Genomic DNA, 12,931 nt, shown 5'->3' with positions numbered 1-12,931 from the left:
ACAGGCCAAGCAGCGGGATAGTGAGGCTGATGATGGCGGCATCGCCACTGACCATCTGTGTTGACTCCTCAAAGTTACTCAGCACCTGACAGATATCAGACATCCACGTCCACTCCTCATTGTAGACTTGAGGAAGCTGACTGACCTGACTACCAGTTCTGGTGGAAGTTGACATCTGGCAGTCTACAATCGCTCTGCGCTGCTGGTAAACTCTGGATAACATGGTTAATGTTGAATTCCACCTCGTGGGCACGTCGCACAACAGTCGGTGAGCGGGCAGTTGGAGGCAGCGCTGCGCTGCCCTGAGAGTGGCAGCATCTGTGCTGGACTTCCTGAAATGCGCACAGGTGCGGCGCACCTTCGTGAGCAAATCAGACAGATTGGGGTATGTCTTGAGGAAACGCTGAACTATCAGATTTAACACATGGGCCAGGCATGGCACATGTGTCAGTCTGACGAGTTGCAGAGCCGCCACCAGGTTACGGCCGTTGTCACACACAACCATGCCTGGCTTCAGGTTCAGCAGTGCCAGCCACAGATCAGTCTGCGCCGTGATGCCCTGTAATAGTTCTTGGGCGGTGTGCCTTTTATCGCCTAGGCTCAGCAGTTTGAGCACCGCCTGCTGTCGCTTAGCGACGGCACTGCTGCTGTGCCTAGAGCTAGCGACTGATGGCGCCATGCCCACGGATGGTAGTTCGGAGGAGGAGGTGGAGGAGGGGTGGGAGGAGGAGGAGGCATAGTATGCCTTTGAGACCTGGACCGAGGTAGGCCCCGCAATCCTCGGCGTCGGCAGTATATGACCAGCCGCAGGGTCAGACTCGGTCCCAGCCTCCACCAAGTTAACCCAATGTGCCGTCAGCGATATATAGTGGCCCTGCCTGGCAGCACTCGTCCACGTGTCCGTGGTCAGGTGGACCTTGTCAGAAACGGCGTTGGTCAGGGCACGGATGATGTTGTCTGACACGTGCTGGTGCAGGGCTGGGACGGCACATCGAGAAAAGTAGTGGCGGCTGGGGACCGAATACCGAGGGGCGGCCGCCGCCATGAGGTTGCGAAAGGCCTCGGTCTCTACTAGCCTATAGGGCAGCATCTCCAGGCTAAGCAATCTGGAGATGTGGACATTAAGGGCTTGGGCGTGCGGGTGGGTTGCACTATATTTCCGTTTCCGCTCCAGCGTCTGGGGTATGGAGAGCTGAACGCTGGTGGATGCTGTGGAGGATCGTGGAGGCGACGATGGGGTTTTTGTGCCAGGGTCCTGGGCAGGGGGCTGACTATCAGCTGACACAGGGGAAGGAGCAGTGGTGTGCACGGCCGGAGGTGAACGGGCTTGGTGCCACTGAGTGGGGTGTTTAGCATTCATATGCCTGCGCATAATGGTGGTAGTTAAGCTAGTAGTGGTGGAACCCCTGCTGATCCTGGTTTGGCAAATGTGGCACACCACAGTCCGTCGGTCATCCGGTGTTTCTTTAAAGAACCTCCAGACTTCTGAAAATCTAGCCCTCGCCACGGGAGCTTGACTACGGGCAACATTTGGCGCTGATGCACCTGCTCTGGCCCTGCCTCTCCGTCTGGCCCCACCACTGCCTCTTCCAACCTGTTCTGGTCGAGGACTCTCCTCCGTCTCAGAAGCACTGTGTTCACCCGGCCTCTCAACCCAGCTTGGGTCTGTCACCTCATCATCCTCCGATCCCTCAGTCTGCTCCCCCCTCGGACTTCCTGCCCTGACAACAACTTCACCACTGTCTGACAACCGTGTCTCCTCATCGTCGGACACCTCTTTACACACTTCTTCCACTACGTCAAGAAGGTCATCATCACCCACAGACTGCGACTGGTGGAAAACCTGGGCATCGGAAAATTGCTCAGCAGCAACCGGACAAGTGGTTTGTGACTGTGGGAAGGGTCCAGAAAACAGTTCCTCAGAGTATGCCGGTTGAAATGCCAAATTTTCCTGGGAGGGGGCAGACTGGGGGGGAGGAGGCTGAGGTGCAGGAGCTGGAGGAGTGCCGATTTCGGTGACATGGCTGGACTGCGTGGAAGACTGACTGGTGGACAAATTGCTCGAAGCATTGTCGGCAATCCACGACATCACCTGTTCGCACTGTTCTGGCCTCAACAGTGCTCTACCACGAGTCCCAGTAACTTCAGACATGAACCTAGGGAGTGTAGCTCTGCGGCGTTCCCCTGCTCCCTCATCAGCAGGTGGTGTCTCACCCCGCCCAGGACCACGGCCTCTGACCCCTGCAGTAGTTGGACGCCCACGTCCCCGCCCTCGTCCTCTACCCCTAGCCCTCGGGTTAAACATTTTGAAAATGAAAGTTATAACTTTAATTTTTTTTTAACTTTTTTTTGTGTTTTTTTGTGTTTTTTTTTTTTGTGTTTTTTAGTTTTTAAAACCAAACGATGCTATCCTATTGCTATGGCTATTTTCTAGCCAAGTATGAAAGCACACTGCTATGCCAGATGAGATGACGCTAAGTTATGAAAAAATAAACGTAAAATAAAAAGAAACTGGCAGACTGTGCCTAATTGAAATCAAACCCCTAATAAATTTTCCCACTTCGGTCTTTGCGATGGATATGTGCGTCACTAAGTGCTAAACACAAAGGTCGCAAGTCTCACTACAAATTCCTCACAATTTGGTAGTAGATGCACTGCAGCAAGGACAGCCACCAGCAGATCAACCAGAAATAAAATATATATAACGCTATTGTAGGCGTAAGTAAGCCGTTTGGATTCTCCTATGGCTATTTTCTAGCCAAGTATGAAAGCACACTGCTATGCCAGATGAGATGACGCAGAGTTATTAAAAAAATAAACGTAAAATAAAAAGAAACTGGCAGACTGTGCCTAATTGAAATCAAACCCCTAATAAATTTTCCCACTTCAGTCTTTGTGATGGATATGTGCGTCACTAAGCGCTAAACACAACGGTCGCAAGTCTCACTACAAATTCCTCACAATATGGTAGTAGATGCACTACAGCAAGGCCAGCCACCAGCAGATCAACCAGAAATAAAATATATATAACGCTATTGTAGGCGTAAGTAAGCCGTTTGGATTCTCCTATGGCTATTTTCTAGCCAAGTATGAAAGCACACTGCTATGCCAGATGAGATGACGCTGAGTTATGAAAAAATAAACGTAAAATAAAAAGTAAATGGCAGACTGTGCCTAATTGAAATCAAACCCCTAATAAATTTTCCCACTTTGGTGTTTGAGGTGGATATGTGTGTCACTAAGAGCTAAACACAACGGTAGCAAGTCCCCCTGCAAATTCCTCACAATATGGTACTAGCTGCAAATAAAAAAAAAAAAAAGTATAACGTTATTGTAGCCCTAAGAAGGGCTGTTGGGTTCTTGTAGAATCACTCCTGCCTAACACTGTTCTAATTGAACAGCCTAACGCTTTCCCTGACCAGCAGCAGCTCTCTCCCTAGCAGCATCCAGACACAGAATGATCCGAGCAGCGCAGGCAGGGGCTAGTCTATTCCAGGGTCACCTGATCTGGCCAGCCAACCACTGCTATCGACGTGTAAGGGTACCACGTCATGCTGGGTGAAGTGCAGAGTCTCCTGGCTTGTGATTGGCTCTGTTTCTGGCCGCCAAAAAGCAAAACGGCGGGAGCTGCCATTTTCTCGAAGCGGGCGAAGTATTCGTCCGAGCAACGAGCAGTTTCGAGTACGCTAATGCTCGAACGAGCATCAAGCTCGGACGAGTATGATCGCTCATCTCTAGTCATGGCTGATCTAATCTGATGCATAAGGCATTGCTGTGTTGAAATCCTTGCCAGTCCATGCCAGATTCATCTTGACAAAGGTCAGTGTCTCCACATTACAAGTGCATAAGCGGGTTCTCCTTGGGGTAACGATGGCCCACGGCGCACTGAACACCTGCTCTGATGCCACACTACTGGCCGGGCAGGACAGCTTCTCTGCGGCAAACTCCACAAGCTTGGGCCACACATCAAGTTTGGCTGCCCAGTAGTCCAGGGGATCCTCTACCTGTGGTGGTAGAGTGCTGTACAAGTAGGCTACCACCTGCTGGTGCAGGGTCTGCTCCATGTCCTGCTGCTGCTGGTGACGGCTACACTGCTCACAAGGCGGGTGAAGGAAGCTGCTCATTAAGGACTTCAGACTTAAGCTGCTTCTGATGGAGCTGCTACTGCTCCTACCCCCCACAGCAGCCGTGGCAGTAGTATGTGAGCGATAATGGCCAGGAATCTCCTGGTCAGACCTGACAGAGGATGGACAATGGCGCACAAAGGCAGCGGCCAACTTTCTGCACAGTATTTCTCTATAGTATGCCAGTTGTTCCTCCCTCTCGGCAGTTGGAAAAAAGGCACCCATTTTGGACTGGTAGCAAGGGTCCAAGAGGGTGGAGAGCCAAAAGTCATCCCTATGGCGGATGTTGACTGTTCAGCTGTCACTGCGCAAGTGACTCTGAGGGACTCCCAGCCTCCATCTCCACTGTATACTGCCAGGGTGCTTCTGGGTCATCTGCCTCGTCTTCTACCACTAATTTCTGTGACTCTGCGTGTGCTCCAATGTCCTCCTCCAGTTCAGCCCCCACCAGAGTCGTTCTAGCAGTTCTTCCCCTGTGTGACTTCGTTCGCCCAGGTAAACCAGGTGCGGAACTGCATGACAACGCTGTCCTGTTCAAGTTGTTGGTGTGGCTGGGCGGGAAGCACATTCACCCAGTGGGCCGTAAAGGACATGTACTTGCCCTGACCGTAGTTACAGCTTCACAGGTCCCCGCTGCTGTGCACCTTGGAAGAAACCGATAAGCTCAAGGATTGGCCCACCTTCTGTTCTAAATATTTGTGAAGGGCTGGTACTGCCTTTTTGGAAAAGAAATTTTGGCTTGGAACTCTCCACCTCGGTTTGGCAAAAGCTATTAGTTATCTGAAGGGTGCAGAGTGCACGACTTGGAAATGGAGGGACTGCAGTACCAACAACTTGGACAACAGCACGGTCAGCTTCTGCACCTTAGGATGGCTGGATGCAAACAGTTGTCTCTTTGTAATAGCCTCATTCAACAACTACTGACGAGGGCCGTGGTGCCAACGTTAGCTCCTTGGCCACGCTTCACTTTCTGCCCACAGATTCTACATATACACACGTTCGGCTCCTCTGGTATCTTAACAAAAAACTGCCTACTGACTACTAACGCTGCTGCCTCACTGAGCCCCTGTGCCACTGCTTACTTGGACCTGCGAAGCCACAGTAGCGACTTGCTGCCTGAAGCGCTAGCTGACACCCTCTTCTCCCGACGATGATGAAGCCCTTGCTTCACCCGGTTTCCAAGTGCAATCGGCTACATCATCATCGATTTGTGTTTCCCTGTCACTGCTACTCTCCTCACCGGTCTCAGTATGCACAGACTGACTACTTGCAAGTGCAACATAACCTCCCGTGCCACTCTCCACATCTCTACTTTCCCGCCTACTGCACAAAGCAGCGGAAGTCTGCACACCTCTTCACTGCCAAGCAGCTGCTGACTGTCTTCAAACACTTCGTCCTCGCTGTATAGTGGCGCTGAACCCAGACCACCAAGTAGATCAGTGGCTGAGGGAAATGAACAGGACAGGCTGGTTGAGGACGGATGAGGGCCGCTGACCTGCTCCTGGGCCATGCCAACTAAGGGTTGGAGCTGACGAACCCATGGACACTTGGCTGGGGTAGTCAGATGTCATTTGGGAGGAAGTGGATGACCTAGTCAACTAATTGAGAACCTTTGGGTTGTTGATCAACACACTACCGCTATATGAATATGACACTGGCAGTTCTGGCCTCACAGAGTCACCCCTGCGATATCCCCTTACTGTGCTGTGACCTGTGCCTTCTCCACCTGCCGCCTCTCTGTCTGACATATTGGTTAATCAACTATGTGGATTTGACACACATTTCTTGATATCTACTTTATCAACAAAAGACTATCGAAACTTGGGGAATACAGAACCCCAAAAATTGACACCCTGGACTTTGAGAAAAATCACTCCAGCAACTGTGTGTATTTGACACGGATTTCTTGATATCTACTTTATCAACAAAAAACACTTGACATTTGGGGGATAGAGATACCCCAAAAACTGACAACCTGGACTTTGAGCAAAAACCATCCATCGTCTACTGAGTACAAGCATATAGACATCAGAGACAGCACATGCAGTGTGAAATGACTGAATTGCAAATGGCAGTCTGTTTTTATAGAGCTGTGACATCACATAAGCCTGCCGGTCGCTGATTGGCTTATATGCCTGCACATGTGATCAAGGGTGTTCCTTCCTTTTTCCCCAGAGTTTACTGCCCGATGTAACACGTTGTGCTCGTGGCCATTTTGCTTATAAAGAGGAAAAAAAAAAATTGGATCTCACGAATCACCGGAAACTTCAGATTCATGTTAAATCGAAGATCTCCTGAAATACGGGACAAATTCTGATTCATTAGTATCTCTATACATATTATATGTCCCCTACAAAACATTCCCATGACTTTTATCCTATAAACATTAACCTGACTTAAAGGGATATTCTCATCTTACATATTTCTGAAATACCCATGGGCTTGTATAAAGTGGCTGCACATGCATCCAGCTCTCCACATAGATCCACTGTAACCCTGTAAATAGCCGAGGCTGCTTACGGTGTAACCACAACAGAGTATTTCAGGAGTAAACTATGTTGATCCAGCAGGAGGTCCTGACTCTTCACAGCTACCATTTTCATCACTCACACTTAGTTTTGTCTTTTGTTGCTGTAGATATGGGCCGCAGGGAAGCAGCAAAAAGAAAGCGTTATATCACAAGTCTTACGAGAACATAATAAAGGCAGTCCTCAGGTTACATACAAGATAGGTTCTGGAGGTTTGTTCTTAAGTTGAATTTGTATGCAAGGCAGAACTGTATACTTTATAATTGTAACCTCAGCAAAAATTCTTTTGCTCTCTGTGACAATTGGATTTTTAGAAATGTTGGATTGTCATAAGAACCAGGATTAACAGTAAAGCTTCATTACAGACACCTGTGATAACTGTTACATCTGATCATTGTAGCCCAAGGATAAAGTACAGTAAATTACCAACATCCAGAGGTCCGTTTGTAACTAGGGGTTGTCTGTAAGTCGGGTGTTCTTAAGTAGTATACAGTTATATGGAAAAACAAATACAGTCTATATGTGATGTGTTTGAGTATATTTATTGATTAATGGTCTTGTCCAGCATGAAATGAGGTTTCCATTATTTGAGAATATTTATAACATATCCATTGAATTGGCACTAATTCATTTGAATGGGATCTGCTCTGCAGTAAACCAGGAATGGAGCTGTGCACCCTGCTTTATTCTTTGTATCTGATGTTAAAAACAGCTAATCTATGGGAGGGCAGATGGATGGACAACCTCTTGTTCATGATATACACTAACATTATTATGTGCAGACTTGTCCACACTACAAAGTGATCAGCCAGATCAGGGGTGGGCCAATTTACCTCATGTTTTATGTGATGTGTGTGTGTAAGTGTGGGGGACAGGATATTAGATAATTTACCAATATACATGTATTACCAGTTCTTCTCTGCTTTCTTGATATGTAAAGTGAATCCTCCTGTCTTTTTCCTCATCATTTCCAGACATTCCTGTAAAATGGCCGCAGATGGAAGGTCATGTGATTTGTCCATGAACAATCTGTTAGAGATCACATGACCCTCCATCCACAGCCATTTTATGGACAGGAATGTCTGGCTGATGAGGAGAAAGACAGGAGGCTTCACTTTATATATCAAGAAAGAGCAGCAGAACTTTTAATAGATGTATATTGATAAATTACCTAATATTCTGCCCCCCGCACGCATCACAAAAATATGAGGTAAAGTGGCCAGCCCCTTAAATGCCAATTTCAAGAGCTCTGGGACTAACTCTTCCCTGAACACAACCGCTATTGGAAAATTTTGTTATAGATATTTTGTATTATATTGTGTATCAGTGAGCCCTACACCACCTGGCCAGCCTGATTTAACCCTTTCACGACCCATGACATAATAGCACGTCATGGGTCAGCTGTGGGTGCATAGCAAAGACTTACCGGTAACACATGCGATCGGTGCCAGCCAACGGCTTCAAAAAGTAAAATTTTTGCACAACTGTTTATAAAACTTCAGCTCATCTCTGATTGGTTTCCATGCACAACCGGAACAGTTTTACCGCAAACAAATTCCCCCTCTGTGTAAGGTGTAATAGAACCTTCAAATAGAACTTAGACCTACAGCTCTCCTGGCTCCATCTTACAAGTCTCATCACCTTAGGAAAGTGCATGTGCTTCCTGACCAGTCTACAGCTTCTCCCATAGCCAGAAAAGGTGACATGTCTTTAGCTGGATTCTAGAACAATCCAACTTGGGCTGTTGTTCCAAGATATGTCACAAGGCAGTGATGGGCATCAATGTATAGGGAGATACCTTTTTTCTTTTCTAAGTCGCATTAGATGCATTATTCTTCTTTGCATATTGCTAGTACAGCACGCACCTTAACCCCTTGATGCCCAGCCAAATTAACAAACTGAATTCTCTTTAAATAGGATCTGCGACCTCCAGTGCACTTTACGGGTGTTAGAATATGGCAACACAAGAGTTTTTTTTCTATCGTAGCTTTTTAATTTTTGTAAAGGTATTAGGGCACCAAAAAACCTACATAGATTAATTCTCTCCTGGATCATACTAGGCCAAAGAATAAAGGGGTGGTGTCATCTGGAATGCACAATGAAATCTGTGAAAACAGAGCCCATAAGAAATTGGCGCATCTGCATTATTTAGCCAATTACACCACATCTGGCATTTTTCCCAGCTTTCCAGTTTACTGCACAGACTATTAAATGGCCCCACTAAAAAAAGTACAATGGGTCCTACAGATAACAAGCCCTCATACAGCCCAGTACACAGAAAGACCAAAAAGATAAACTTGTGGAAAGAGGGGAATAAAAAACTTAAAAGCTGAAAAACCCAAAGCTTTGTGGGATTGTCCTGAGATTGAAAAAACCTGGCTGCTTTCTTCCAAAAACAGCTCCACATCTGACCATGGAAAGTGTGTGGTATTACCACTAAGCTCCATTCATGTCTATACAGCTAAGCTACAGTACATGGTCAGGTGTGGTGCGGTTGTTGGAACAAAAAAGCACATGTTTTATAACAGTGGACATCACCTTTAGAGGAAGCCCACCATCAGATATCTACCTTTTAAGGTAGATGTTGGATTAGGTTTTAGAATGTACATGGGAACCTATCTTTACCTAGTCCTAGAATACTTTCTACACTTTATCTAAAATGCTCATTTTCGGCAGAGGATATGGTGATGTGCAGGAGCCTCTCCAAGCAGCAGGAGCCCCATTAACCTCTGCTGTCCCTGCCCACCTGCACATCCCCGGAACTGCCTCCCTGACCCTGTTCTTCGGTTTCTATTGCATGGGCCGAAGGAATGAGGGAGGCGGCACCCATGGATGAGGAGGTAGTCAGGTATAGCACAGGCTACTGGGGGCTGCAGTGGCCTTGGCTTCTACTGCCCAGAGAGAACTCCACGCCCCAGTTCCTGTCCCATGAGCACAAGAAAAGACACATCAGAACGAAAGAGCAATGCAAAAAACGGCAGAAATCAAATAAAACCCATTAAGACCGAGAGCATATTGCTCTTACTACACTATGTTTTAAAAAAAATATTTCACTGGATGTTTCTGCAACCCTCACCCCCAGCACCTTGTTGAGCCTAGGTTGACTTTTCCTTGAACAAATAGATCCACCATTGTGTATTTTTTATTCAATAAATTCACTCAAATACAAGACTGTATTAAAAATATATTAAATATATTTGTTCTGCCGAGTTGTTTTATTATTAACAAATGTCTGTATAAAGCAAGTGAACGTTACATTACTAAACCCTCATTTCATATGTAGTTGCATGCAGGTTTCTTTTTTTTGTAATTTCTCAGATTTTAGGTGCCTCTTAAAGGAAATCTACCATGTGGAGTCTACTTTCTGAGTGATTCCCCATCCAGGCAGCTGCATTTCACTAATTCAGGGATGCAGCTGCTGCCAAAATAAAGTTTAATGCTTCAATATGAAACTTAATTTCTAAGCCTACTGGGGGCATGGAGTAGCCCAAGACAGCTCCAGGGGACACAGTCTACTCGACGCTCCCAGTAAGACCCGCCTCTGCCCGTCTCCGTCATCATTTAAACTCTGCAAAAGCTCAGCAGCTCACTGCCTGAAGACAAATAGCAGCTACTGCGGAGAGCTCCTCAGCAAGCACGTTGCCGGCAGCGGGCTACTACGCTTGCGCAGAGCTCAAATAATACCGGAGACGGGCAGAGGCGAGTCAGTAGTGGCTACTGGGGGCATGGAGTCTTGGGCTACTCCACGTCCGAGTAGCCCTGGAAATTAATTTGCATATTGAAGCATTAAACTTTATTTCGGCAGCAGCTGCATCCCTGAGTAAGTGAAAACCAGGATGCAGCTGCCTGGATAGGGAATCCACCATGAGAAAAATCTAAGAAAGTACATTTCCTGTGGTAGATTTCCTTTGAGTAAATGTGGTGGTATTGTATCATACGATGTTCCAGTGCCATTGCGACACAAATAAGTTTGAAATTTGATAAAAACCCATCAGTCGAGCAGCTATGTAATGTTCGCCAGATACTAACCACATTTTTAGGAGCCTTCTGACTTCCTAATCTGCCTGTGAGTGGAGTGAGGAGAGCAGCCCGCAGTGATAGAGGCTTGTAGCTCAGTAATGAGAGAATGACACCAAGTTACATAACACAATATAAATCTTATTTTTTTTTTTTTACCAAAACTATAAAGAAAGGGACACACTTTTAATGTGACACATTTTTTTTCCATATTTAAAAACAAAATTGGATTAAATAAAATTTACAGTGAGTACAGCCCATTTGTGCAAATAAATACCCATGTTAATGTACTCTCACAAGCATAAAAAAAACAAAACAAAACAAAAAAAATGAAGAAAGAAAAACTATACAATGTTCAGGACAATCAACTCCAAAAAACATAAAAAGGCAAATTTTTCCACACAGGGCCAAAGGAAAAAAAAAAAATAAAGTTACCATCTTTCTGTTACCCTATGGCAGTTTGGTACCCGCTACAGAGCATTTCTCACGATCAGAAAATGGGTTATGTCTGTATGAATAGTACCGCAGGAGGGGATCAAGAGAGATATATATATGTTATATATATATTTCTCTGTGTGTGTGTGTGTGAAATTCAAGGTATCGAGCATGTGCAAGAAACACAAGGGAGAAGTTGATCGGCATAGTGACTCATGAAGAAGAAAGTAAATGCTGAAAAGACAAGTAAAAAGCCCATCAACGAGAAAGCGTGCAAAGAAAACTAGCAAAGAAGTGGAGGAGGGAGCGTCAGTAATGCAGCAAGAGTTACATGGTGCGAGTACGGGACAGTGATTCAGGAGTTTGGCTGATAGGGGACATATGAGAGATGTACAACCGTAAAGGGATCTTCTGAAAGGAACAAAAAGGCGCAGAGAGAAAGTGGCGTAAGAAAGGGAGAGGCTGTAGTAAGTCCAGTGTGCTTCTTTTGGGGTGGAAAGGGAATAGAGGAAGAAGTGTGATGAAAAGAGGGGGGAGAAATCCTTTACTCCTCCAGGTCTTTGCTGCAGCCTCTGTGTCTCCTCCCTCACATCTTCCCCCACCCATCTTCACGCGCTATTGCGAGCTGGCACGTTCCAGTATGCGCAAATCATAGTTCTTTTTGATGCTGCGCAATTTGAAGCGGCTGAGCGGATTATTTTGCTGCACGGAAGCGTTCTGCGCTGCCATGGTGCTAGGGAAGACTGCCACGATGGTATAAAAGGCCGCCAGGTCGTTGTTGTGAACTTGACGCCCGTTTTCTGCAGGTCCATTGTTGTCACCATTAGGCCCTGGGGCATGACCCTGAGTGTCCCTCAGCCACTGGATTTTGGCCCCAGACATTGCCAGCTGTGTAAAAAGCTTGCCCGCTTCTGCTCGCGTGATGCCCTCTGGGAGGTCTGTGATCTCTAGGACTCTGCCAAGAACTACAAGATAGGAAGAAGGGAAAAAAAAAAGGACTTGAGAGAAAACCAAGGACATATCAAAGGATATTCTCAGTCGTGGCTCAAAATGTCACTACAGTTCAAATCCTCACAGGTCGGATATTGAGGGCTTGTTCTAGTTTAAAGGAAATCTTCCATCAAAATCCATCATAATAAACCAAGAACACCTACTCATAGATCCAGGCACCGTGACTGTAGTAATTTAAATTTTATGCTAATGAATCTGAAGGGCTCTGACGGGGTGATGTCTTTTCTCTCGCTGTTACAATGAGCAGAGCAAGGTCTCCCCTCTCCCTGCTGCTGCTAGATTACACAAGCAGAGAGAGGAGGGAGAGAGCAGGGGGAGGGGGAATACATGTTCTACTCATTGTAACAGGCTGTAAATCTGCAGCATTGACTGGCTCTGGAAAAAACCCCAGAGCCCCTTAGGCTCCTTAGCATAATTTTAAAAGTTTCTTTTAGAAGGAAGGAGGGCATGGATAATAAATATAAGAATATTACCAAAGTCACAGTGCCTGGACCTATCAGTTTATCATGATGGATTTTGATGGTAGATTTTCTTTAATCTCAGAAAGCTTCTTTGAATTTCCTCAGTTTAGAACTTGTTTATGTGGAGGAGACTATATTCACTAAATAGATACTCAATTCTTATGCGATTATATAGTCCTGTAACTCACAAATATTTGGTTCATTGCAATGGCCATATTCCCTGCATTACTACTACTACAAAGCAGAGATAGGTTTAAAGAAAATCTGTCTGATAAATACCTTACAAAGCGGCATCACTGAAGAATCCTCTCTGCTCCCTGATGCAGAATTTGGCTTTGCAATAGGTTTTTTTTAA

General features: G+C 46.1%; 1 protein-coding gene across 7 annotated transcripts in view; it reads right to left on the bottom strand.

Annotated features, from left to right (window-relative positions):
• Positions 1-9,859: 9,859 nt before the first annotated feature.
• R3HDM2 (R3H domain containing 2) overlaps positions 9,860-12,931 on the bottom strand; it is a 74,443-nt gene continuing 71,371 nt past the window's right edge. For 6 of the 7 annotated variants that reach the window (XM_072134900.1, XM_072134904.1, XM_072134902.1 and 3 more), the window contains one exon: positions 9,860-12,069. In XM_072134900.1, coding sequence (XP_071991001.1) covers positions 11,720-12,069 — 350 coding nt within the window. In that variant the 3' untranslated portion in view covers positions 9,860-11,719. The remainder of the gene's footprint in view (positions 12,070-12,931) is intronic. The other variant, XM_072134906.1, reaches the window with a different exon arrangement.

Source organism: Engystomops pustulosus, chromosome 2, assembly GCF_040894005.1.
Source record: "Engystomops pustulosus chromosome 2, aEngPut4.maternal, whole genome shotgun sequence".
In the NCBI taxonomy this organism is placed as follows: Eukaryota; Metazoa; Chordata; class Amphibia; order Anura; family Leptodactylidae; genus Engystomops; species Engystomops pustulosus.
The sequence above is the reverse complement of the archived record's forward strand: the minus strand, read 5'-3'. Positions and strand labels throughout refer to the sequence as shown.